This window comes from Oncorhynchus clarkii, chromosome 6 (genome assembly GCF_045791955.1).
Source record: "Oncorhynchus clarkii lewisi isolate Uvic-CL-2024 chromosome 6, UVic_Ocla_1.0, whole genome shotgun sequence".
Classification (NCBI taxonomy): Eukaryota; Metazoa; Chordata; class Actinopteri; order Salmoniformes; family Salmonidae; genus Oncorhynchus; species Oncorhynchus clarkii.
This window is the reverse complement of record NC_092152.1, coordinates 30,896,128-30,919,819: the sequence shown is the minus strand read 5'-3', so window position 1 is coordinate 30,919,819 and position 23,692 is coordinate 30,896,128. Positions and strand designations below refer to the sequence as shown.

Sequence of the window (23,692 nt, the reverse complement as noted above, 5' to 3'; positions counted from 1 at the left end):
TTTTTCTATTGTGTTTTTGACTACGTTTGTTTGTTTTAATTCTTGTTTTTGTTGCACTGCTTTGCTTTATCTTGGCCAGGTCGCAGTTGTAAATGAGAACTTGTTCTCAACTGGCCTAACTGGTTACATAAAGGTGAAATAAAAAATATATATACTCAAGTAAATGTAAAATAATGAATCATTTCAAATTCCTTATATTTAACAAACCAGACGGCACAATTCTTGTTTTTATTTTATTTGCGGATAGCCAGGACACTCCAAAGCTCATAATTTACAGACGAAGCATTCGTGTTTAGTGAGTCCACCAGATCAGAGGCAGTAAGGATGACCAGGGATGTTCTCTTGATAAGTGCGTGAATTGAACCATTTTCCTGTCCTGCTAAGCATTCAAAAGGTAACGAGTACTTCTGGGGGTCAGGGGAAATGTAAAGTAAAAGTTGTCAAAAATATCAATCATAAAGTACAAATACCCTTAAGTAGTACTTTAAAGTATTTTTTACTTAAATTAAGAACCTTACACCACTGCTGACAGTTATTTAGCCAACAGTCACTTTCTCACTTTACCTGATGGAAATGCTGTACTCATCACTGCTTAACTATTTGTTCCATACAGGCCCAAGACCTGTATGATGGTACTGTAGGCTACAAACACATAGTTTAGCAGCAGTGATGTGTTTCCATTAGTCAATGTTCTTTTATGATCCAGAAGTTGTGTGAAGGTTAGAGAGAGACGTAGGGAGACCCAGGGATACAGTGTACCCCCACTGCAGTACAGACAGCCTGGCAGGCAGGCAGGCACTGCGTCAACAGAGCACCAATATTCCCTCATAAATTATTCAGAGAATTTCTCTTGTCACCCCCCCCTCCACCCCGCAGGCTTAACTCAACCTCCTTGTCCTCATCACTCTTCTATAGAGCAGTCTGATCGATACGGTGACCGCTCCACAAAGTTCTTAGAGTATACTGTGGCTGCGTCCCAAATCGCACCCTATTCCCTCTATGGGCCCTGGTCAATGTTATTGCACTATAAAGGGAATAGGGTGCCATTTGGGATGCATTCTATGTTAGGTTTCAATGACGATGTAGTCAAATTGCCTTTTTAGGCATCATCTGGTCTAAGGACAAATAAAATAATTTGTAGCATGGTATCTTTATTCTCTAGTTATCAGAGATGACAGAAGGGATGGAGCTGAGGGAGGAATAAGAGATTTTGCCTTAAACAGGCCTGACAGATCGAGAAAGGGAGGGAGAGAGCATCTCCTTGTGTAGTAGAATATGGAGTGCAGCGTATGCTATCGTGTGTGTGTGTGTCATATCCACAGGACAATAACATCTCTTGTTCAATAACCACACGCATGCCCTGCAGTGTTTATCCTTTCAGACTACTTGAAAACAATGGGTCATTGATTGCCCCTTCATCTCTTACCCTCCCCCCCTCTATGTAATCACTCTAACAGGTGGCTGTGAAGAACAACATTGACGTCTTCTACTTCAGCTGCCAATACCCCATCAGCATGCTGTTTGTGGAAGATGGAAAGATGGGTGAGTGTACCTGAATAGCCTACTCAGTGAATCATGGTTTTGCTGTCTCCTTTTCCATAGCTTCAAACCAGGCCGACGCCAGCCCTTGACTATTACGTCAATCTCAGGAAAGCCTTTTGTGTGTGTTTCTGAACATGGAACTATCTAGCCATGCATTTGCTCTCAGATCACACATCTGTGACGTTGGTTCCAATTTCCTCTGTTGTGTTCCTATTCTGGTTGATTCAATCTGGGGGAATGTGGTGGTGTTTGTCCCCCTGTGGAGGCTCCAGATGGGGCAAGCAGTAGGAACGCTGCTGGAGGCTGGGAGCTAATGCGCCGGATCCTAAAAGCACAGCAGGACCGGCGATGTTCAGCACAACAACGAATTGTTTACCGTTCATTTGTTTCTTATTTCTGTTTGCTTTCTCGTCTCATTTTCTCGTCTCATTTCTCTCTCTCTCCCTCCTTTCTTTTTTTCCTCTGTTTCTCATTCCTTCCCACCATCTTAATTCTTCTTTGTATCTCTCCCCAGAGCGACAGGTGTTCCTGGCCACATGGAAAGACATTCCTAACGACAACGAGTCTCAGTTCCAGATCCAAGACTGTCATCTCAACTCAGGTGAGACAGACCGAGACACAGAAGGGATTGGAGGGATAAAAGGAGAGGAGAGAGGAGGAGAATGTGCACCACCTGCTTTATGTGTTGAGACAGCTTGGCATGTAACCTAAAATGTTGCTCTGTGGAAACAGACTGGAGCTCTGACAGTGTGTGTTTCTATCTACAGTGCCTTCAGAAAGTATTCATACCCCTTGACTTATTCCACATTGTGTTATGTTACAGCCTGACTTCAAAATGTTCTCCCCCATCAATTCACAATACCCCATAATGACAAAGTGAAGACATGTTTTAGATATTTTTGCAAATGTATTGAAAATGAGCTACAAAAATATACAATTTACATAAGTATTCACACCCTGAGTCAATACATGTTAGAATCATCTTTGGCAGCGATTACAGCTATAAGTCTCTAAGAGCTGTGCACACCTGGATAGTACAATATTTGCCCATTTTAAAAATATATATAAAAAAAAAATACATTCAGGAAATGTCATGTTGGTTGCTGATCATTTCTTGACAGCCATTTTCAAGTCTTGCCATAGATTTTCAAGCCAATTTAAGTCCAAACTAACTAGGCCACTCGGGAACATTTCAATGTTGTCTTAATACGCAACTCCAGTGTATTTGGTTTTGTATTTTAGGTTCTTGTTTTGCTGAAAAGGTGAATTTGTCTCCCAGTGTCTGTTGGAAAGCCAACTGAACCAGGTTTTCCTCTAGGATATTGCCTGTGCTTAGCTCTATTCCATTTCTTTTATCCTAAAATAAAACCCCCCCAGTACTTGCTGATGACCAGCATACCCATAACATGATGCGGCCACCTCCATACTTGAAAATATTAAGTGGTACTCTGATGTGATGAGTTGTATTTGCCCCAAATGCTTTGTGTTCAGGACATAAAGTTAATTTCTTTGCCACATTTCTTGCAGTTTTACTTTAGTGCCTTATTGCAAACAGGATGCATGTTTTGGATTTTTTTTAAATTCTATGCAGGCTCCCTACTTTAAACTATAGTTCCTCCACAATACTAACCTAAATGACAATGTTGTTCATCTAGCTTCAGTATTCTCATTTCACAGCCATTAAACTCCGTAACTGTTTTAAAGTCACCATTGCCTCATGGTGAAATCCCTGAGTGCTTTCCTTCCTCTCCGGCAACTGAGTTGGGAAGGACACCTGTATCTTCGTAGTGACTGGGTGTATTAATTACACTTTGGATGGTGTATCAATAAGTTCACCATGCTCAAAGGGATATTCAATGTATGCATTTTTATTTTTACCCATCTACCAATAGGGGCCCTTCTTTGCGAGACATTGGAAAACCTCCCTGGTCTTTGTGGTTGAATCTGTGTTTGAAATTCACTGCTTGACTGAGGGACCTTACAGATAATTGTATGTGTGGGGTGCAGAGATGAGGTAGTCATTCAAAAATATGTTAAACACTTATTGCACACAGAGTGAGTCCATGCAATTAATTATGTGACTTGTTTAGCACATTTTTACTCCTGAACTTATTTAGGCTTGCCTTCATTTTTAATGAATTTGTAAGAAGTTCTAAACATAATTCCACTTTGACATCTTGGGGTATTGTGTGTGTTGGCCACTGACACAACATCTCAATTTTGATAAATTTTTAATTCTGTCTGTAACCGCAAAATGTGTAAAAGTCGAGGCATGTGAATACTTTGACAGCACTGTATTTATGGATATATTTAGTTAATTTATGGCCTGCTGGCCTTATTTACATGTGATAATCTGGTTTTACACGACCATGAAATCCGCCATGTCTGAGCTAAGTGACAAATGACGGCTCATAGTATATTACCCCGAATAGATTGAATTTCCTTTTTAAGGTGAAAATGTATGATTGAGACGTTACCGTAGCGTGACAGTGAGACCGACACGCACCGTGGGCAAGTTAATTAAGGAGTATATCTTTGCCATGCAGGTAGTTTGAAGTAGTCACTGTTACTGAAAATGTAGTTACCATTTTGAATGCAAAGGCAAGGGCTTAGACTATGGCAGCGTTTCATCAGTGCTCTCTGCAGATGAGTAAAGTCACAGCCCATGAAAAGAGAATTGTGTTTCAGAAAGAGAGTGTGAATTCTGAGAGAAATAGAGCTAGGACAGTTTGTAGAGTATGAACTGAGAAAGGACCCAGACTTTAGTCTACTACCTGCCTTCCCAGAGCCGATGATTAATGACAGCAGCCTGGTTTTCATTATGGTCCTGATTGCAATGCCGTCCCCAAGCCCCTACCCATTAAAGCTGAGCAGTAGTATGGCTGAAGGTCCAGGTTCAGCTCTCTACATGGAGCCATCATTTTGCACCGGTCTGATCCCCCTCAGGTACAGTTGACTGCTTATAACACAAGCCTACCGAACACTCCGAGGCTAATTATCAACACTTGTAGAACACTGTTTCCACATCATCTGCAGATGGAGATGAACCATTGTTTGCCTGGGAGTTTTAAAATGTTAACGTGTATTTCAAGTTTGAGAAGAAGTGACCATTGTGATTTAAGGGCTATTCTCTTGTCCCCCTAAACAGAGGCAGCCAGCAACAAGCTGCAGGGCAGTAACATCTTCACCATAGCCAAGCGCACGGTGGAGGGCCAGGATATGCTTTACATGTCCATCAAACTGTCCAATGGCATCTGGGTGCTGGCTGAGCTGAAGGTACAGGCTGGAAACCCCAACTACACGGTGAGTTCAGGGACAAGGAGGGACAGATAACAACATTACTAATGGAAAGAGAAATCTATGAAAGAGGAGTGGGTAGTGTTGTAGTTTACCAAGCTACTAAAGCTACCCTTAAGAATAGTATAGTTTACTTAACTACTTTTTCAAAGTAACGGCACAGCCAGAAGAGGACTGGCCACCCCTCATAGCCTGGTTCCTCTCTAGGTTTCTTCCTAGGTTCTGGTCTTTCTAGGGAGTTTTTCCTAGCCGCCGTGCTTCTACACCTGCATTGCTTGCTGTTTGGGGTTTTAGGCTGGGTTTCTGTACAGCACTTTGAGATATCAGCTGATGTACGAAGGGCTATATAAATACATTTGATTGATAGTTAACTACACCACCATTCAAAAATTTGGGGTTGCTTAGAAATGTTCTTGTTTTCCATGAAAACATACACTACCGGTCAAAGGTCTTAGAGCACCTACTCATTCAATGGTTTTTCTTTATTTTCTACATTGTAGAATAATAGTGAAGACATCAAAACTATGAAATAAAACACAAGGAATCATGTAGTAACCAAAAAAAGTGTTAAACAAATCAAAATATATTTCAAGTTTGAGATTCTTCCAATAGCCACCCTTTGCCTTGATGACAGCTTTGCACACTCTTGGCATTCTCTCAACCAGCTTCACGAGGTAGTCACCTGGAATCCATTTCAATTAACAGGTGTGGCTTGTTAAAAGTTAATTTGTGGAATTTCTTTCCTTAATGCGTTTGAGCCAATCAATTATGTTGTGACAAGGTAGGGGTGGTATACAGAAGATAGCCCTATTTGGTAGAAGACCAAGTCCACATTATGGCAAGAACGGCTCAAATAACCAAAGAGAAATGACAGTCCGCTACTTTAAAACATGAAGGTCAGTCAATCTTGAAAACCATCAAGCGCTATGATGAAACTGGCTCTCATGAGGACCGCCACAGGAATGGAAGACCCAGAGTTACCTTTGCTGCAGAGGACAAGTTCAGTAGAGTTACCAGCCTCAGAAATTGCAGCCCAAATAAATGCTTCAGAGTTCAAGCAACAGACATATCTCAACATCAACTGTTCAGAGGAGACTGTGTGAATTAGGCCTTCATGGTCGAGTTGCTGCAAAGAAACCACTACTAAAGGACACCAATAAGAAGAAGAGACTTGCTTGTGCCAAGAAACACGCGCAATGGACATTAGACCGGTGGAAATTTGTCCTTTGGTCTGGAGTCCAAATTGGAGATTTTTGGTTCCAACCGCCGTGTCTTTGTGAGACGCGGTGTGGGTGAACGGACCAACTCTGCATATGTATTTCCCACCGTGAAGAATGGAGGAGGTATCATGGTGTGGGGGTGCTTTGCTGGTGACACTGTCTGTGATTTATTTAGAATTTAAGGCACACTTAACCAGAATGGTTGCCACAGCATTCTGCAGCAATACGCCATCCCATCTCTGTGTGCTTTCAGGACCTTTAACAGAATGTGTCTGGCAGAACGGGTGGATGAGTTATCTGCAGTAGATATCTCAGATAGGGGGCATCACCCAGTGGGTCTTGTGACGGGTTTACAGAGGAGTATAGAGTGCAGTGATGTGTCCTATAAGGGGGCATTGGTGACATCTGATGGCTGAATGGTAAAGAACATCTAGCCGCTTGAGAGCACCCTTACCTGCCAATCTATAAATGACGTCTCTGTGATCTAGCATGGGTCATCTGAATCAGGGTTAGTTTGGCAGCTGGTGTGAAAGAGGAGGGATTACGATAGAGGAAACCAAGTCTAGATGTAACTTTAGCCTGCAGCTTTGATATGTGCTGAGAAAAGGGCCGTGTACTGTCTAGCCATACTCCAAAGTACTTGTATGAGGTGACTATCTCAAGCTCTAAACCCTCAGAGGTAGTAATCACACCTGTGGGGAGAAGGGCCTACTTCTTACCAAACCACATGACCTTTGTTTTGGAGGTGTTCAGAACAAGGTTAAGGGCAGGGAAATCTTGTTGGACATTAAGAAAGCTTTGTTGTAGAGCATTTAACACAACATTTGGGGAGGGGCCAGCTGAGTATAAGACTATCATCTGCATATAAATGGATGAGAGAGCTTCCTACTGCCTGAGCTATGTTGTTGATGTAAATTGAGAAGAGCGTGTGGCCTAGGATTGATCTTTAGGGTACTCCCTTGGTGACAGGCAGTGGCTGAGACAGCAGATTTTCTGACTTTATACACTGTACTCTTTGAGAGAGGTAGTTAGCAAACCAGGCCAAAGACCCCTCGGAGACACCAATACTCCTTAGTCGGCCCACAAGAATGAAATGGTCTACCGTATCGAAAGCTTTGCCTATGTCAATAAAAATAGCAGCACAACATTGCTTAAAATCAAGGGCAATGGTGGCATAATTGAGGACCTTTAAGGTTGCAGTGACACATCCATAACCTGAGCGGAAACCAGATTGCCCACCAGAGAGAATACGATAGACATCAAGAAAGCCGATTATTGACAAGTTTTTCCAACACTTTTGCGAAATAGAAATAGGCCTATAACAGTTAGGATCAGCTTGATCTCCCCCTGTAAATAAAGGACGATGCGTGGCTGCCTCCCCAGAAAGGAGAGACAGGTTAAAAAGATCGGAGATAGGCTTGGCGATGATAGGGGCAGCAACCTTAAAGAAGAAAGACCCAGATTATTTTTTGGGGTCAAGTTTTAGGAGCTCCTTTAGCACCTCGGATTCAGTGACTGTCTGCAGCGTGAAGGTTTGTTGCTGTGCTGTGTCATTGTCCTGTTACAGGAGGAAATTGTCTCCAATTAAGCGCTGTCCACAGGGTATGGCATGGCGTTGCAGAATGGAATGATAGCCTTCCTTCTTCAAGATCCCTTTTACCCTGTACAAATCTCCCACTTTACCACCACCAAAGCACCCCCTTTGCCTCCACCATGCTTGACAGATGGCATCAAGCACTCCTCCAGCATCTTCATTTTTTTCTGCGTCTCACGAATGTTCTTTGTGATCCGAACACCTCAAACTTAGGTTTGTCTGTCCATAACATTTTTTTACGATCTTCCTCTGTGCAGGGTCTGTGTTCTTTTTCCCATCTTAATATTTTATTTTTATTGGCCAGTCTGAGTTCTGGCTTTTTCTTTGCAACTCTTCCTAGAAGGCCAGCATCCCGGAGTCGTCTCTAAACTGTTGACGTTGAGACTGGTTTTGCGGGTACTATTTAATGAAGCTGCCAGTTGAGGACTTATGAGGCGTCTGTTTCTCAAACTAGACACGAATGTACTTGTCCTCTTGCTCAGTTGTGCACCGGGGCCTCCCACTCTTTCTATTCTGGTTAGAGACAGTTTGCGCTGTTCTGTGAATGGAGTAGTTCCCAGCATTGTACGAGATCTTCAGTTTCTTGGCAATTTCTCGCATGGAATAGCCATAGTTTCTCAGAACAAGAATAGACTGAGTTTCATAAGGAAGGTCTTTGTTTCTGGCCATTTTGAGCCTGTAATCGAACCCAAAAATGCTGATGCTCCAGATACTCAACTAGTCTATAGAAGGCCAGTTTTATTGCTTATTTAACTAGGACAACAGTTTTCAGCTGTGCTAACATAATTGATAAAGGGTTTTTCTAATGATCAATTATCCTTTGATAATGATAAACTGGGGCCTCCCGGGTGGCGCAGTGGTTACGGGCGCTGTACTGCAAACCAAGTTTGCCAGGTGCACAGTGTTTCCTCAAAAACATTGGTGCGGCTAGCTTCCGGGTTGGATGGGTTGTGTTAAGAAGCAGTGCGGCTTGGTTGGGCTGTGTATCGGAGGACGCATGACTTTCAACCTTCGTCTCTCCCGAGCCCGTATGGGAGTTGTAGCGATGAGACAAGACAATAGCTACTAAAAACAATTGGATACCACGAAAAAGGGGTCAAATTTAAATAAAAAAGATCATGATAAACCTGGATTAGCTAACACAACGTGCACTTTGGAACACAGGAGTGATGGTTGCTGATAATGGACCTCTGTACGGCTATGTAGATATTCCATTAAATCATATTTGTAGCCGTTTCCATCTACAATAGTAATTTACAACATTAACCATTTAACCACCAACATTAACCATTTCATGTTATTTTAATGGACAAAAATGTGCTTTTCTTTCAAAAACATTTCTAAGTGACCCCAAACTTTTGAACGGTAGTGTACATGAAAATGTATCATATCTTAATCTGAAATGTCATAGACTACAAATTGCAAGAACAGATCACTCAGGAGTCAGATGTTAACAGAATGTGTAATTTACACACAAACTGTGTTTCAAGTGAGAATCAGGCAGGTCTGATGCCAAACAAGAAAGAAATTCTTTCATACGTCACTCATATTTTCTTTTTGTCTGTGCAAATAAAGTAGTGTGTAGTTCTAGTAGTTAGCTACACCACTACATGGCAGAAAAGTAATGAACTACTGAAAACACTACCTAGATTAGAATTTAGTTCAACTACTACCAAGCTGCTGCAAAATGTACAGTCGTGGCCAAAGGTTTTGAGAATGACAAAAATATAAATTTTCACTAAGTCTGCTGCCTCAGTTTGTATGATGGCAATTTGCATATACTCCAGAATGTTATGAAGAGTGATCAGATGAATTGCAATTAATTGCAAAGTCCCTCTTTGCCATGCAAATGAACTGAATCCCCCAAAAACATTTCCACTGCATTTCAGCCCTGCGACAAAAGGACCAGCTGACATGTCAGTGATTCTCTCGTTAACATAGGTATGAGTGTTGACGAGGACATGGCTGGAGATCACTGTCATGGTGATTGAGTTCGAATAACAGACTGGACGCTTCAATAGGAGAGTGGTGCTTGGAATCATTGTTCTTCCTCTGTCAACCATGGTTACCTGCAAGGAAACACGTGCCGTCATCATTGCTTTGCACAAAAGGCCTTCACAAGCAAGGATTTTGCTGCCAGTAAGATTGCACCTAAATCAACCATTTATCGTCTCATCAAGAACTTCAAGTAGAGCAGTTCAATTGTTGTGAAGAAGGCTCCAGGGCGCCCAAGAAAGTCCAGCAAGTGCCAGGACCCTCTCCTAAAGTTGATTCAGCTGCGGGATCGGGGCACCACCAGTACAGAGCTTGCTCGGGAATGGCAGCAGGAGGGTGTGAGTGCATTTGCATGCACAGTGAGACAGACTTTTGGAGGATTGCCTGGTGTCAAGAAGGGCATCAAAGAAGCAACTTCTCTCCAGGAATAACATCAGGGACAGACTGTTATTCTGCAAAAGGTACATGGATTGGACTGCTGAGGACTGGTGTAAAGTCATTTTCTCTGAATCCCCTTCCCGATTTGTTTGGGGCATCTGGAAAAAAGCGTGTCCGGAGAAGACAAGGTGAGTGCTACCATCAGTCCTGTGTCATGCCAACAGTAAAGCATCCTGAGACCATTCATGTGTGGGGTTGCTTCTCAGCCAAGGGAGTGGGCTCGCTCACAATTTTGGCCTAAGAACACAGCCATGAATAAAGAATGGTACCAACACATCCTCCGAGAGCAACTTCTCCCAACCATCCAGGAACAGTTTGGTGACGAACAATGCCTTTTCCAGCATGATGGAGCACCTTGCCATAAGGAAAAAGTTATATCTAAGTGGCTCGGGGAACAAAACATCGCTATTTTGGGCAGTGTTGCCAACTAATTTTCAGGTTAAGTTGCTAGAGGCAGGTTGATTTGTTGCTAAATGACGTTGTGATGTCATTGCATGATAACATAAAACTGCGTCATTACGTAGAATACACAATAACATTACTCAAATTGACTGGCCAGCTCGGCAAAAATTATGATGCCTGTGAACGAGCTGAGCTCCTGCTGCTCACGTCACTCACAATGCACTTTTGCAGCAGTATGTTGTGGCAGAGTGTGTGACAGAAAAAAAAATGTTTGTGTCATTTAGAGTTTAAATGCTTGCATTTTAGCGTCACTTTTTAAAAGTTGCTAAAAGTTCCAAACACATTTTTAAAAGTAGCTAAATTTGTTGCTAGGTGCTGTTTAGAGAATAAATAGTTGCCAGGGTAGTCTGAAAAGTTGCTTAATCTAGCAACAAAATTGCTAAATTGCCGTCACTGATTTTGGGTCCATGGCCAGGAAACTCCCCAGACCTTAATCCCATTGAGAGCTTGTTGTCAATCCTCAAGAGGTGGATGGACAAACAAAACCCCACAAACTCCAAGCATTGATTATGCAAGAATGGGCTGCCATCAGTCAGGATGTGGCCCAGAAGTTAATTGACAGCATGCCAGGGCGGATTGCAGAGGTCTTGAAAAAGAAGGGTCAACACTGCAAATATTGACTCTTTGCATCAACTTCATGTAAATTGTCAATCAAAGCCTTTGACACTTATGAAATGCTTGTAATTATACTTCAGTATTCCAATGTAACATCTGACAAAAATATCTAAAGACACTGGAGCGGCAAACTTTGTGGATATTAATATTTGTGTCATTCTCAAAACTTTTGGCCACGACTATAGTTACATTTACATTTGAGTAATTTAGCAGTCGCTTCTATCCAGAGCATACATTTTCCTACTTTTCCATACGGGTCTCCCTTGGGCATATATGTAGTTCACTACTCCTGAACACTGGGAGTGAATAAGAATGACTTTAGTGACGGCAGAGAGGGAGGGGAAAGATTGATGGGGATGAGAAAAGGAAACGGATCAATAGGGTGTATTGATAACAATAAATGGGAAAAGGTAGAGTAGAATGAAAGATGTGCGAACATGTGAGTTGAACTTGAGTTAAGGGGGTTAAGACATGAACTCATGAGAAAAAGGGTGAAGTGTGATGAGGAGATATTGATTGATAGCAGAGTGACAGGGGCACGTATGAGTGTTTCTGGTTGGTGATTCATCATCATTACCATCTCTGTTCTTCATTAAGTCTCTATGCTCGGTCTTTCTCCTGAGGAGTCTCTTTGTGTGTGTTTCTGTTGTGATGCATGTGTGTCAGTATACCGTTGTCTGCTCACTTGTTTTAATAGCTGTAGCCCAGATTATTGTGCCTGACTAGTCCATAACAGTGACCTTGATGTGACCCCTCAAGTCTCATGTTTTTATTCATGAGGAGAAAGCATTTACTGTCCTTTTCTTGTTTCCCACAGTCCAGGTGACTCCATTTATGTCATTCAATCTGTCTTAGTCTGTTTCAAATGTAGCCTTTTCAATTGAAATCCTCCACCGTTCATTATTGGGGATTCAGTTTGACTTGGCTATTTTGGTATTTTCTTTCATGAGATACAAGGCTTTTCAGTCAGACATGAAATGACTCAAGTGAGGTGTTTGATCAATCCCTGCCTGACTGTTTGTTTTGGTCTTATTTTTGTTTTGTTTTTCTGTCTCTGGTGATTGGTTTAGTTCAGGCTGAGTGTGACACGAAATAAACTATCTGGATTCACCCTCTTCCTGTCAGTTGCCTCCTGTCTGTCTGTCTGTGTTTTTCCTCTGGTCCGTCTCGGTCCGCTGGGCTGGGGCCCATTAGACTCTCTTCCTCCCTACAGATGGTCACCATCAGAAGCTCTGTATCCAACACTAAATATGCTACATCTGCCTGTGTGCAGCATGCATGCTCTCTCTCCTCTCTGTGCTGCTGCATGGATTTGATGCACACTCCGTACGACATGTGAATATCAACCTGACGCACCCTTGTGTTGAGCGGCTATTTTTAGCCTGTGAAAAGAACACTTTTTGGATTTTACTCAGCCTGTGGGAAGATTCCACAGATTCCTTTTAGAAAGGCAGTAAAGCTAAGAGCTATGCCAGGGATCATTATGGTGATAATGACCCTAACTCTATACCAACTTGGTCTCCTCTAACCTAATGTTGCTCAGCCCAAGGCTCCTCCAGCACCCTACCTAATTGGTCCCAGTTGTCCCATGATACCCAGTTACTTAGCGCTATCTTTTGAAGTGGAGCGGAAGACCCTCGCCTCCTGTCCCCATGGCAATGGCATGACCAATGGCAGAGTGGCTAATTGCAGTGATGTGGGAGAATGCTGAATGGTGCTCTGGCACAGCCACCATCACGACCGTGTCATCTTTCATCTCTCCTTTCTTCTCTCATGCTTTCTCGCTCTCGCATCCCCTTATATGGTGCAGCAATCTGAGCATCTTTACGTTTTCCTACGTCTCCTGCACACCTCCAACCGTTCCCCATCCACTACCCACCTGTCATGTTTCTACCAATCCCTATTCTCCAACGCTAATTATCATATTCACTCAGACAGGAAAATTATTCAGCAGCATTTACAAAGCCTTAAGCAAAATGCCCACCATGTAACCTTGCTGATCAGAGCTTTTGAGAGAGATGGAATGTACCAACACAGTGCTGGGGGAACTGCCATTGCCTATGGCGCATCAGTGTGATCTCCTGTCCTATTGGTCAGCGAAGGACCAGGCCCGAGCCCCTGTCTGATGGGACTTCAAATGCCTCTGGCCAGTTTACTGATAACTGTAAATAGAACTGGTAAGCACGAGCCAACCGGAACTCTCTAGATCAACACACAATCCCTGGCACCTCAAACACACAGCTGCAGTAGTACTGCATCAAACACATGACTACAGTACTGCCAGCATGTGCTCCCTTTTAAAACACTGCGCTGGGAATATTAGCTTTCCTGTGTGAGCTCTGATGAAAAGGAAACCGCCTCCCACAGCCGTATTAGATCCTGCAGCAACAGACTCACTAAACATCACAAGCAGAAGGGGTAAGAGAAAAGAGGGGAAGGGGGGGGTTGAGAGGGAATGAGGGGAAATGGGGGGGTTGAGAGGGAATGAGGGGAAGGGGGGGGGTTGAGAGGGAATGAGGGGTAGGGGGGGTTGAGAGGGAATGAGGGGAAGGGGGGGTTGAGAGGGAATGAGGGGAAGGGGGGGTTGAGAGGGAATGAGGGGAAGGGGGGGTTGAGAGGGAATGAGGGGAAGGGGGGTTGAGAGGGAATGGGGGTTGAGAGAAAAGAGGGGAAGGGGGGGTTGAGAGGGAATGGGGGTTGAGAGAAAAGAGGGGAAGGGGGGGTTGAGAGGGAATGAGGGGAAGGGGGGGTTGAGAGGGAATGAGGGGTAGGGGGGGTTGAGAGGGAATGAGGGGTAGGGGGGGTTGAGAGGGAATGAGGGGAAGGGGGGGTTGAGAGGGAATGAGGGGAAGGGGGGGTTGAGAGGGAATGAGGGGAAGGGGGGGTTGAGAGGGAATGGGGGTTGAGAGAAAAGAGGGGAAGGGGGGGTTGAGAGGGAATGGGGGTTGAGAGAAAAGAGGGGAAGGGGGGGTTGAGAGGGAATGAGGGGAAGGGGGGGTTGAGAGGGAATGAGGGGTAGGGGGGGTTGAGAGGGAATGAGGGGAAAGGAGGGTTGAGAGGGAATGAGGGGAAGGGGGGGTTGAGAGGGAATGAGGGGAAGGGGGGGTTGAGAGGGAATGAGGGGAAGGGGGGTTGAGAGGGAATGGGGGTTGAGAGAAAAGAGGGGAAGGGGGGGTTGAGAGGGAAGGAGGGTTGAGAGGGAATGAGGGGAAGGGGGGGTTGAGAGAAAAGAGGGGAAGGGGGGGTTGAGAGGGAAGGAGGGTTGAGAGGGATGGGGGGGTTGAGAGGGAATGAGGGGAAGGGGGGGTTGAGAGGGAATGAGGGGAAGGGGGGGTTGAGAGGGAAGGGGAGGTTGAGAGGCTCCAAGCTGATAAGATGGAATAAAAGGCAGCATTTATAATGCTAATGAATTCTCCCCAGCAAATGAAATGAAATGCCTCTAACTAAAATCGGGGGAGTAAGTTATTCACCCTTTCTTCTTCTCTTCACACATGAGTAGGTGAAGCTGCTGAAACAATTACAGTGCTTGTTAAACAGACAGTGCTTAAACTCCAGCCATTACAGTTGCAATGGACTAGCTGACTAGACTAGCATAAGGAGCTTTTCTTGAAGGTATGAAAGAGTGGCCAGGCGCATTAGCCTTCATCCTGTCTATACAGCATTCATCATCCCTGAAACGGCTCTTGCTGTTAAAAGGCTGTTCTGTCGCGTAATGACCAGTAAAAGTGTGATTCTGTTTTATTTCACTCGACTATAGTTTCTCTCAAAGCACTTGACTCCTGCGAAAGACGAGGGCAGCAGTTGCTCCACCAGGATGATGATGATGATGATGATGATGATGATTAGCTGTTTTTGTTGGTTTTGTTATTAGATAGAAAATGTATATTGTTGACCGTGCCTAGCTTTTCTGTATGTCTAAAAGAAAATGAATCGTTTCTACCTGTGTGTTCTCTGGCATGTCAAAGTGTTTGCTTTGGATGAATATCTGAACTAGTCTTATTGACTAGAGGTCCTTTCAACACGTAACACCTGGATGACAGAAACAGACTAGCATGTCCTTGACCAGCCAGACCATGTGGTAACTGTCTCTTCTCTCCTCAGATCTCTCTGAAGTGCAGAGCCCCAGAGGTGTCCCAGTGTGTGTTCCAGTGCTACGAGGCAGTGCTGAAGAACTGAACCCCTGACAGGGCTGAAGTAGGGGGGAATCCTGAGGCATGGGGACTGAAGGGCGTTCCTGGACCCCCGACCTACAGGCTTCTGAAAGGCCCTTTTCTTTGTAGAATCTCCAACCCTGCTGTCTGTGTGCCCTCCCTGGGGACCCTGGTTTCTGTTTGGTCTCTGTCTGTCACCCAAGCATTTACCATCCTCCACTCTACAAGTCCTTATCTGATTCAAACCATGTCCATTTTTAAAACTGCTGAGGTCTCTGGCCCACATGATCCCAAAGCTTTTTCTATAGACCCATTTTTTTTCACTCACGTCAATAGTTGGGACTGGCCTTTGACTTCACCTTCACCTGTGGTTGTATGTGGGTGGGTGTTTCCCATTAACCCACCCAGTCTAGTCTGTTTTCAATGAGACATCAACACCCAGTCAGATCTCCCTTATATGATGGCTTAACCCCAGTTCAACCCCTGCTGCTCTGATCCAGTCCACCCACCTCCCATGAGCCTCTAGTCTGAGGGACACCTGGGCGATGTGTTCAGACCGTGCTGTTAGAGGAGGAGGCTGTGATGCGATTCTTGCTCATTGTGACTGTTTCTCCTTATCTCCCCCCCGATGCCTCCTCTTCTCATGATTATCTCACCTCGCATCTCTGCAAATTAGTACCTATATTTAGTGTGTGTGTAATTAGCAGTTAAATCTCCACTGTCAGCATACCTCAGTGTGACAGTACAGACTGTTTTTCCACATCTCTGGGCTGTAAAACACCTGCTGTGTTGCTGTTCTGTCACCTCACAACTTCCTCTCAATGTCTCCACACACATGCTCTCTCAGACACGTTCCTCCTTTTTGTTTTTAAAGGGAATTTGATGTCCCAGCTAGTAAAAGACACTAAATGGTCGTTTGTTGTTGGCTCATGTCATTGGTGTGCCCATAATGTTGTTTTTTTTTTTTTTTTTTTTACAGAACCTCTGCTGTTTCTTGCCCTCTCACTACCCCCCCCCCCCCCCCCCCTTATGTGTGTGCATGTATTTGTGTGTTGGGGTGCATGTGTGCTATTTGTTATTTCTGAGGGTTGGAGTAATGTATAATCACCACTACTATATACAATACCTGTCTCTCCCAAATGCCTTGCACCTTTCCTCTCCTCATTCCATTATCTATTCCTGGCTTTGTTTGTAGTGTGATTAGATGTTTAACTCTGGGCAGGCTAGCGAGGGCCATAGAGGTTTGGGGACATGGGCTCTGCCACTTTGTTGCCTTCTCCCCTCTTAGCTGGTCAAGTACCTCTGCCACCTGTCATAAAGTGGCTTCAAACCACCTGTATGTTCTGTACTTTACCTGTATAGGAAACTAACTGTATAGGTAGCACACATCATGAAGTCTTTTGTATGAAGAAAGTCAGAACAACTCAACTTCACCATCTTGTTGTTACCTAGTGTCTCTTTGGGGAAATAATTGGATATTTAAACTTTTGAACTCTCTGGACCAGCTCCAAAGAGGGAACTCACTATTTTACTGCATGGAGATTAGTGGATTTACATCTCTCTGTGTGCGTCTCTCTGTGTGCGTCTCTCTGTGTGCGTCTCTGTGTGTGCGTCTCTGTGTGTGCGTCTCTCTGTGTGCGTCTCTCTGTGTGCGTCTCTCTGTGTGCGTCTCTGTGTGTGCGTCTCTGTGTGTGCGTCTCTGTGTGTGCGTCTCTGTGTGTGCGTCTCTGTGTGTGCGTCTCTGTGTGTGTGTGTGTCTCTCTCTGTGTGTGTGTGTGTGTGTGTGTCTCTCTCTGTGTGTGTCTCTCTCTGTGTGTGTCTCTCTCTGTGTGTGTCTCTCTGTGTGTGTGTGTGTGTCTCTCTGTGTGTGTGTGTGTGTGTGTGTGTCTCTCTCTGTGTGTGTGTGTGTGTCTCTCTGTGTGTGTGTCTCTCTGTGTGTGTGATAATCTGTAAAATAGCTGAAGGCGAAATCAATGTTTTTTTGACTGTACATCATTTGAAACAACTATTAAAAATCAGATATATTCACAAATGCTTCAATTGCGATCTTTTCTGAATTCACTTGAGTCATCCATCAAGAATGATATACCACATTGTTAAATAACTGTTACGTAGGATGTATTATATTGTAAGAGTGAAGTAATAAAGAGGACTAAGCCGATCACAACAGTGGTTAGTATTGTACTAGTGGAATTTACACGGATGAGCAACTCTTCCACATTTCGGCACCTATGCAGAGACAGTGCTTGGACTGGCAGTATAGGACAGATTTAACTCTTAAAGGAGAAGACAAACAAGTTGTTTTTGAATTGAATTTTATGTACATGGGTCCAGCATAATTGGGTTCATGTGCATTATAGGCATTTTACCATGACCTTCGAAAGGTACAGGACTGTCCACACTTGGTTGAGTAAGCACTCTACTTTTACAGCATCGTTGGTCACCCTTCAAAAGAACAGCTTTGCATACTAATCCGATGCTCCCTCTTCTCTCATCCATGAGTCCTGAGTGATGCTTTATCTGGACTTCTGCTTTATTCCTCCCCATGACGGACTGGGAGCTACAAGATGGTCAGGGTTTGAAGTGAAATGCAACAATTTCAACGATTTTACTGAGTTACAGTTCATATAAGGAAATCAGTCAATTGAAATAAATTAATTAGTCCCTAATCTATGGATTTCACATGTCTGGGAATACCGATATGCATCTGTTGGTCACAAATGCCTTTAAGTAGGAGCATGGATCTGAAAACCAGTATCTGGTGTGACCACCATTTGCTTCATACAGTGTGACATGTAAAGTTGATCAGGCTGTTGATTGTGGCCAGTGGAATGTTGTCCCACTCCTCTTCAATGGCTGTGCAAAGTTGCTGGATATTGGGGGGAACTGGAATACACTGTTGTACACGTCGATCCAGAGCATCCCAAACATTGTCAATGGGTGACATGTCTGCGTATGCAGGCCATGGAAGAACTGGGACATTTTCAGCTTCCAGGAATTGTGTACAGATCCTTGCGACGTGGGGCCGTGCATTATCATGCTGAAACATGAGGTGATGGTGGCAGATGAATGGCAAGACAATGGGCCTCAGGATCTCGTCATTGTGTCTCTGTGCATTCAAATTGCCATCGATAAAATTAAATTGTGTTCGTTGTCCATAGCTTATGCCTGCCCATTCCATAACCCCAAAGCCACCAAAGGGCACTCTGTTGACATCAGTAAAGCGCTCGTCCACATGACGCCATTCACGTGGTCTGCAGTTGTGAGGCCAGCTGGACCTACTGCCTATATCTCCAAAATGATGTTGGAAGTGGCTTATGGTAGGGAAATTAACATGTGCTCTGGTGGACATTGCTGCAGTCAACATGCCAATTGCACGCTCCCTCAACTTGAGGTATCTGTGGCATTGTGTTGTGTGACAAAACGGCACATTTTAGTGACCTTTTATTGTCCCCAGCACAAGGTGCACCTGTGTAATGATCATGCTGTCATGCTTCTTGATATGCCACACCTGTCAGGTATATGGATTATATTGGCAGAGTAGAAATGCTCAATAACAAGGATGTAAACAAATTTGTGCACACCATTTGAGAGAAAACAACTTTTGGTGCGCATGTAAAATTTCTGGGATCTTTTATTTCAGCTCATGAAACATGGGACCAACACATTATCTCTGAGCTGTACCCACTAAATCTATAAGCTGCCTAGAGTGACTGGGGAGGGTGGATAAGCTAAACCACTCAATTCTATGGTTGGTTTGTCGACTGGAACCCAAATCTTGTTTGCAGTGCTCAGTCTTACCAGCATTGGGTTGAAAAACTTAGATACATTCATATTCCTCATACCACGCACACAGTATAGGCGACTACATTGAGCAGCCTGTGAAGGATGGCATGATAATGTCTTCTTTGAGAATCTTCATCTTAAACTATCTTCATATTGTTGACACTGAAGTGTTACCATAATTATAATTATTGGACCCTTGCAAATGTACTTTGCCACTACCAGTGTGTATGATATTGATCAGGCTGTAATAATGAATGTCTCACACAAGGAGCTGGCCAGCGATGCTGTGTTATCAGAGCAGTGCAGCTGGGCCTGGAGTGATAATTACGAGCGGATCCGGAGTCAGTGCTGATCAGTTTCATTCTTTCTCTCCACACTGCAGCTGGCTGTGGACATTATCACTGATATTGACTGCATCCTCACTGTGGTGTCTCTTACCTGTGTGTGTGTGTGTGTGTGTGTGTGTGTGCATGTGTGTGTGAGAGTGGCGGGGTTGTATGAGGTAAGGTTTATAAAACACATTGTGTTTCTGTTCAGTGCCTGAACTAAGCTACAGGACTGTTTCTCTCGCACAGACTGGAATATGTTCCGGGATTCATCCGTTGTCATTGAGGAGTTTACCACATCAGTCACCGGCTTAATTAATAAGTGCATCGTCCATTTCCACTCAACAGTGACTATGTACATACATATCCCAACGAGAAGGCATGGACTACAGGCAACATCCGCACTGAGCTAAAGGCTAGCGCTGCTGCTTTCAAGGAGCGGGACACTAATCCAGACACTTATAAGAAATCCCATCAATACAGGACCAAGATAGAATCCACTACACCAGCTCTGACGCACGTCGGATGTGGCAGGGTTTGCAAACTATTACGGACTACAAAGGGAAACCCAGCCGCGAGCTGTCCAGTGACGCGAGGCTAGCTTTCACTTTGAGGCTAGCAAAACTGAAAGATGCATAAGAGCACCAGCTGTTCCAGATGACAGTGTGTTCACGCTCTCCGTAGCCGATGCGGGTAATACCTTTAAACCGGTCAACCTTCACAAGGCCGCAGGGCCAGACAGATTACCAGGACGAGTACTCACGAGCATGCGCTGATCAGCTGGCAAGTATCTTCACTGACATTTTCAACCTCTTCCTGACCCAGTATGTAAGACCTACATGTTTCAAGCAGGCCACCCAGCTAGCAATGAGTAAACGGCCCAAAAGGGCCGGAACTGATTGTGTTTTTTTATCACAGACAATGAGAAAATATGGAAAAATAAATAATGAAATGTTAATTATATAAAGCAGCCAGTGTAATCATCTGCCAGAGAGTAGCCCCAATCAGCCCGAGCCCCAAATAATACATTTGGGCCAGATAACTGACACTGGAATTGGACCGAGCTCAATCCCCACATCCTAGCCATAAGTAATACTGCTGAAAGCGTCCCACACTCAGGCCACATGACGTCGGCCGAGTCTGACTCTCAGCTGAGTGTCCCGACTCTGCCGGAATCCACTGTGCTAGCTGGGCACCATAGTCCCTGTGCCCGAGAATGCCAAGGTAACCTGTCTAAATGACTACCGTCTTGTAGCACTCACATCTGTAGCCATGAAATGCTTTGAAAGGCTGGTCATGGTTCACATCAACTCCATCATCCCAGACCCACTCCAATTCTCATACCGCACCAACACATCCACAGATGACGGAATCTCTATTGCACTCCACACTGCCCTTTCCCACCTGGACAAAAGGAACACCTACAGTATGTGAGAATGCTGTTAATTTACTACAGCTCAGCGTTCAACACCATCGTGCCATCCAAGCTCATCACTAAGGACCCTGGGATTAAGCACATCCCTCTGCATCTGGATCCTGGACTTCCTGTCGGGCCGCCCCCAGGTGATGAGGGTAGGCAACACCACATCTGCCACGTTAACCTTCAACATGGGGTCCCTCAGGGGTGCATGCTTATTCCCCTCTTGTCCTCCCTGTTCATTCAGACTGTGTGGCCACACACAACTCCAACACCGTCATTATGTTTGCAGGGGACATGAAGGTGGTGGGCCTGATCACCAATGACGATGAGACAACCTACATAGAGGAGGTCAGAGACCTGGCAGTGTGGTGCCAGGACAACAAATTCTCCCTCAACAGCTCTGTGCTGCTCTGCAATGCAAAGAAGTATGAATTGCATATCACCGTAAATGCTGCAAAGCTAATGGAGATGGCAGATTGACCATGCAGCGCCCTTAATTGTCTGGCTGGCACCAAACTCCTTCACTGTGTACCACATGAGTCGCGTCATCCAGGCTAGCTGCATAAAGGCCTGTACCTAGAACACATTGATGGAAATAAATTAAATTAATACATTACGTTAACTGTCACTATTTTAGGATTTTGGCAAATCGAATTATTTTACAGAAAAATAAAGACATTGATGCCATGAACTTTGAAATTTGTGTTGCATGTATTTCAAGTGATTCACTGATTCTGTTGGACACATTTCCTACTGATAATTGTGAAGAACTGTTTTGGCATGACCATTTTCTGTGTAGGTTGGTCGATATACTTTTACTGATTTAATTGACTTTGACATCATTGAACTTTACATTAACCTCACTGAAGCTATATTGTAAATTATAGTCTATTTTTAATCCCCTAAACAGCCCAAAATATGGAATTGTTTCGTTTTTATTAACAATGAGGTGAAAAATTGGTCGATGCAACAAGAACACGCTGTGCTCACCTGGATCAGTTTATTTATCGGCATCCATCACTGAAATGGCAGCACGTTATTGTCAACCTCAATCGCCACTTGTTTCTGTGAATTCATAAAGACGAATGGTGATGTTTAATTTGAGGCTAAATATTAATGCAAGGGAATCATACATTTTATTACCACTGTTGCTTTAGGAGCAAGTATACGGGATGTGCCTCATATTAATGGTGTAGTATAATAAATCATGTGTGACAGCTTAATTGCCACCCGAGGTATTGCTATTGATAGGTAGCCATGTTTCATCCATCCATCAATCAATTGTGCGTCAGCCTTACTCAATGGAAGTGTAAATGCAACATGCTGCCTCTTCATTGGAACCTCCTTTGAGGAAAAACATTGAAATATAAATTTGGTAGACACGTCACCGTCCATCATTCGTGCTTCAATTAGAAGTACCTGCCCTCTAAATGTTTAGCTCATTACACAAGATCTAAGCACGACTGTCATGGTTATTGGTAACACGAACATACATACATGTTAAAGGTGACAAAAAGAGTACACATTAAATCACGCACCTACGCACGCACACACATATACACACAAGGCACGCGCACGCCTAGCAGACACACCAGTGTGCAGGGGAGATGCATTTATTTCATGCCCTTGCAGCAGTGGGTCGTCTGTCTCTGTTTTTGGATTGTTTTCCCCCTAAATTATTAACTGTGTCTTCTGTCATCGTGAAGAACAGATTATGCTCATTCATTCCAGAGCACGTGGGAATATATCCGTAGCTACGGGGCTAGTGAATTATAGCGTGCCTCTCCAATGAGCTTTGGTGAGCGCATGGATTCAGTTGTATTGGTGCATCTGCTGGAGAAGAGTGAGAGATGCGAAGAGAATAATTGTACAGACTGAAGAACCGCAAGAAAAGCATTAATGGCCTAGTTTATATTGAGACGACACATACAGTGAGTGAGATTTTGTACCTGTGGAAATTACGAGGACGGATTTTGCGCCCCCTCGAACATTTTTTTCCTCTCCCTATGGAATAAGTAGATGCGTAATATGTCTAATTTCAGGTGACTGTTATGTTTTTTTTTAAGTACTCTAAATTGGTTTCAACGGGGAAATATTATACACGGCTAGGGGCCGTCTTAAAAGTGCAATCAGCAGAACCTAGTGTTTACAGGAAAACCTCATGTTTGTCTCAATTAAAAATAAAAATAAAATCCCAAAACAATTACATTTTGAAAAAGTTATAAAGTATGAATAAGCCTATCATCTTCCCCTATGATTTGTTTTTCTGCAGTGGTGGCAAGGGTATGGGTGGTGGAGTTTGGGTTGGGGTTTAATAGAATGACTATGACAATGTCACTTCTGGTGACTTACAAAAATACATTCTACTTCAATATTCAATTATGTTGACACCATCTGAAATATAACTGATGTGGGCCACTGTACTGTAGGGAGATGAGCAAGCTGTGGCTGTACACTCATGGCTCTCATTCAAACCACTGCTTGCTCTGTTTGTTACAAATATATATGTTGTAACTTGCCATTTTTTTATTAAGTTAAGTGTAACTTTCAATACCTTCCTATCCATATGAGCTACAGACCTACAAACAAGTGTGGTGGTTTTCTATACCTCTCGTATGAAAGGTAGAGCTTGGCTTGTTGCAGATAAAATGCTGTGTGTGGTGACAGTGCACATACTAAGAACTTTTGAGGCTACATTCCTGTGTACCGAATAGAAAAAATAAAAGTTAAATGGGTTTCCATCGCAAAACCATCAACTCTACTGATGGTTTTATTACAAAATGTTGCATTATATAGCGAATGTGTCCACTCTGGCGATTTAGTCAACAGCTCGCAGACACAGTGCG

At 43.9% G+C, this 23,692-nt stretch overlaps 1 protein-coding gene across 5 annotated transcripts in view; it reads left to right on the top strand.

Annotated features, from left to right (window-relative positions):
* Positions 1-17,346, top strand: part of LOC139410948 (AP-1 complex subunit beta-1-like) — a 54,905-nt gene extending 37,559 nt beyond the window's left edge. For 4 of the 5 annotated variants that reach the window (XM_071156641.1, XM_071156642.1, XM_071156639.1 and 1 more), the window contains 4 exons: positions 1,458-1,542; positions 2,057-2,143; positions 4,691-4,845; positions 15,265-17,336. In XM_071156641.1, the coding sequence (XP_071012742.1) occupies positions 1,458-1,542; positions 2,057-2,143; positions 4,691-4,845; positions 15,265-15,339 (402 nt within the window). In that variant the 3' untranslated portion in view covers positions 15,340-17,336. Of the gene's footprint in view, positions 1-1,457; positions 1,543-2,056; positions 2,144-4,690; positions 4,846-15,264 lie in introns of all 5 variants that reach the window. The other variant, XM_071156644.1, reaches the window with a different exon arrangement.
* Positions 17,347-23,692: the final 6,346 nt, after the last annotated feature.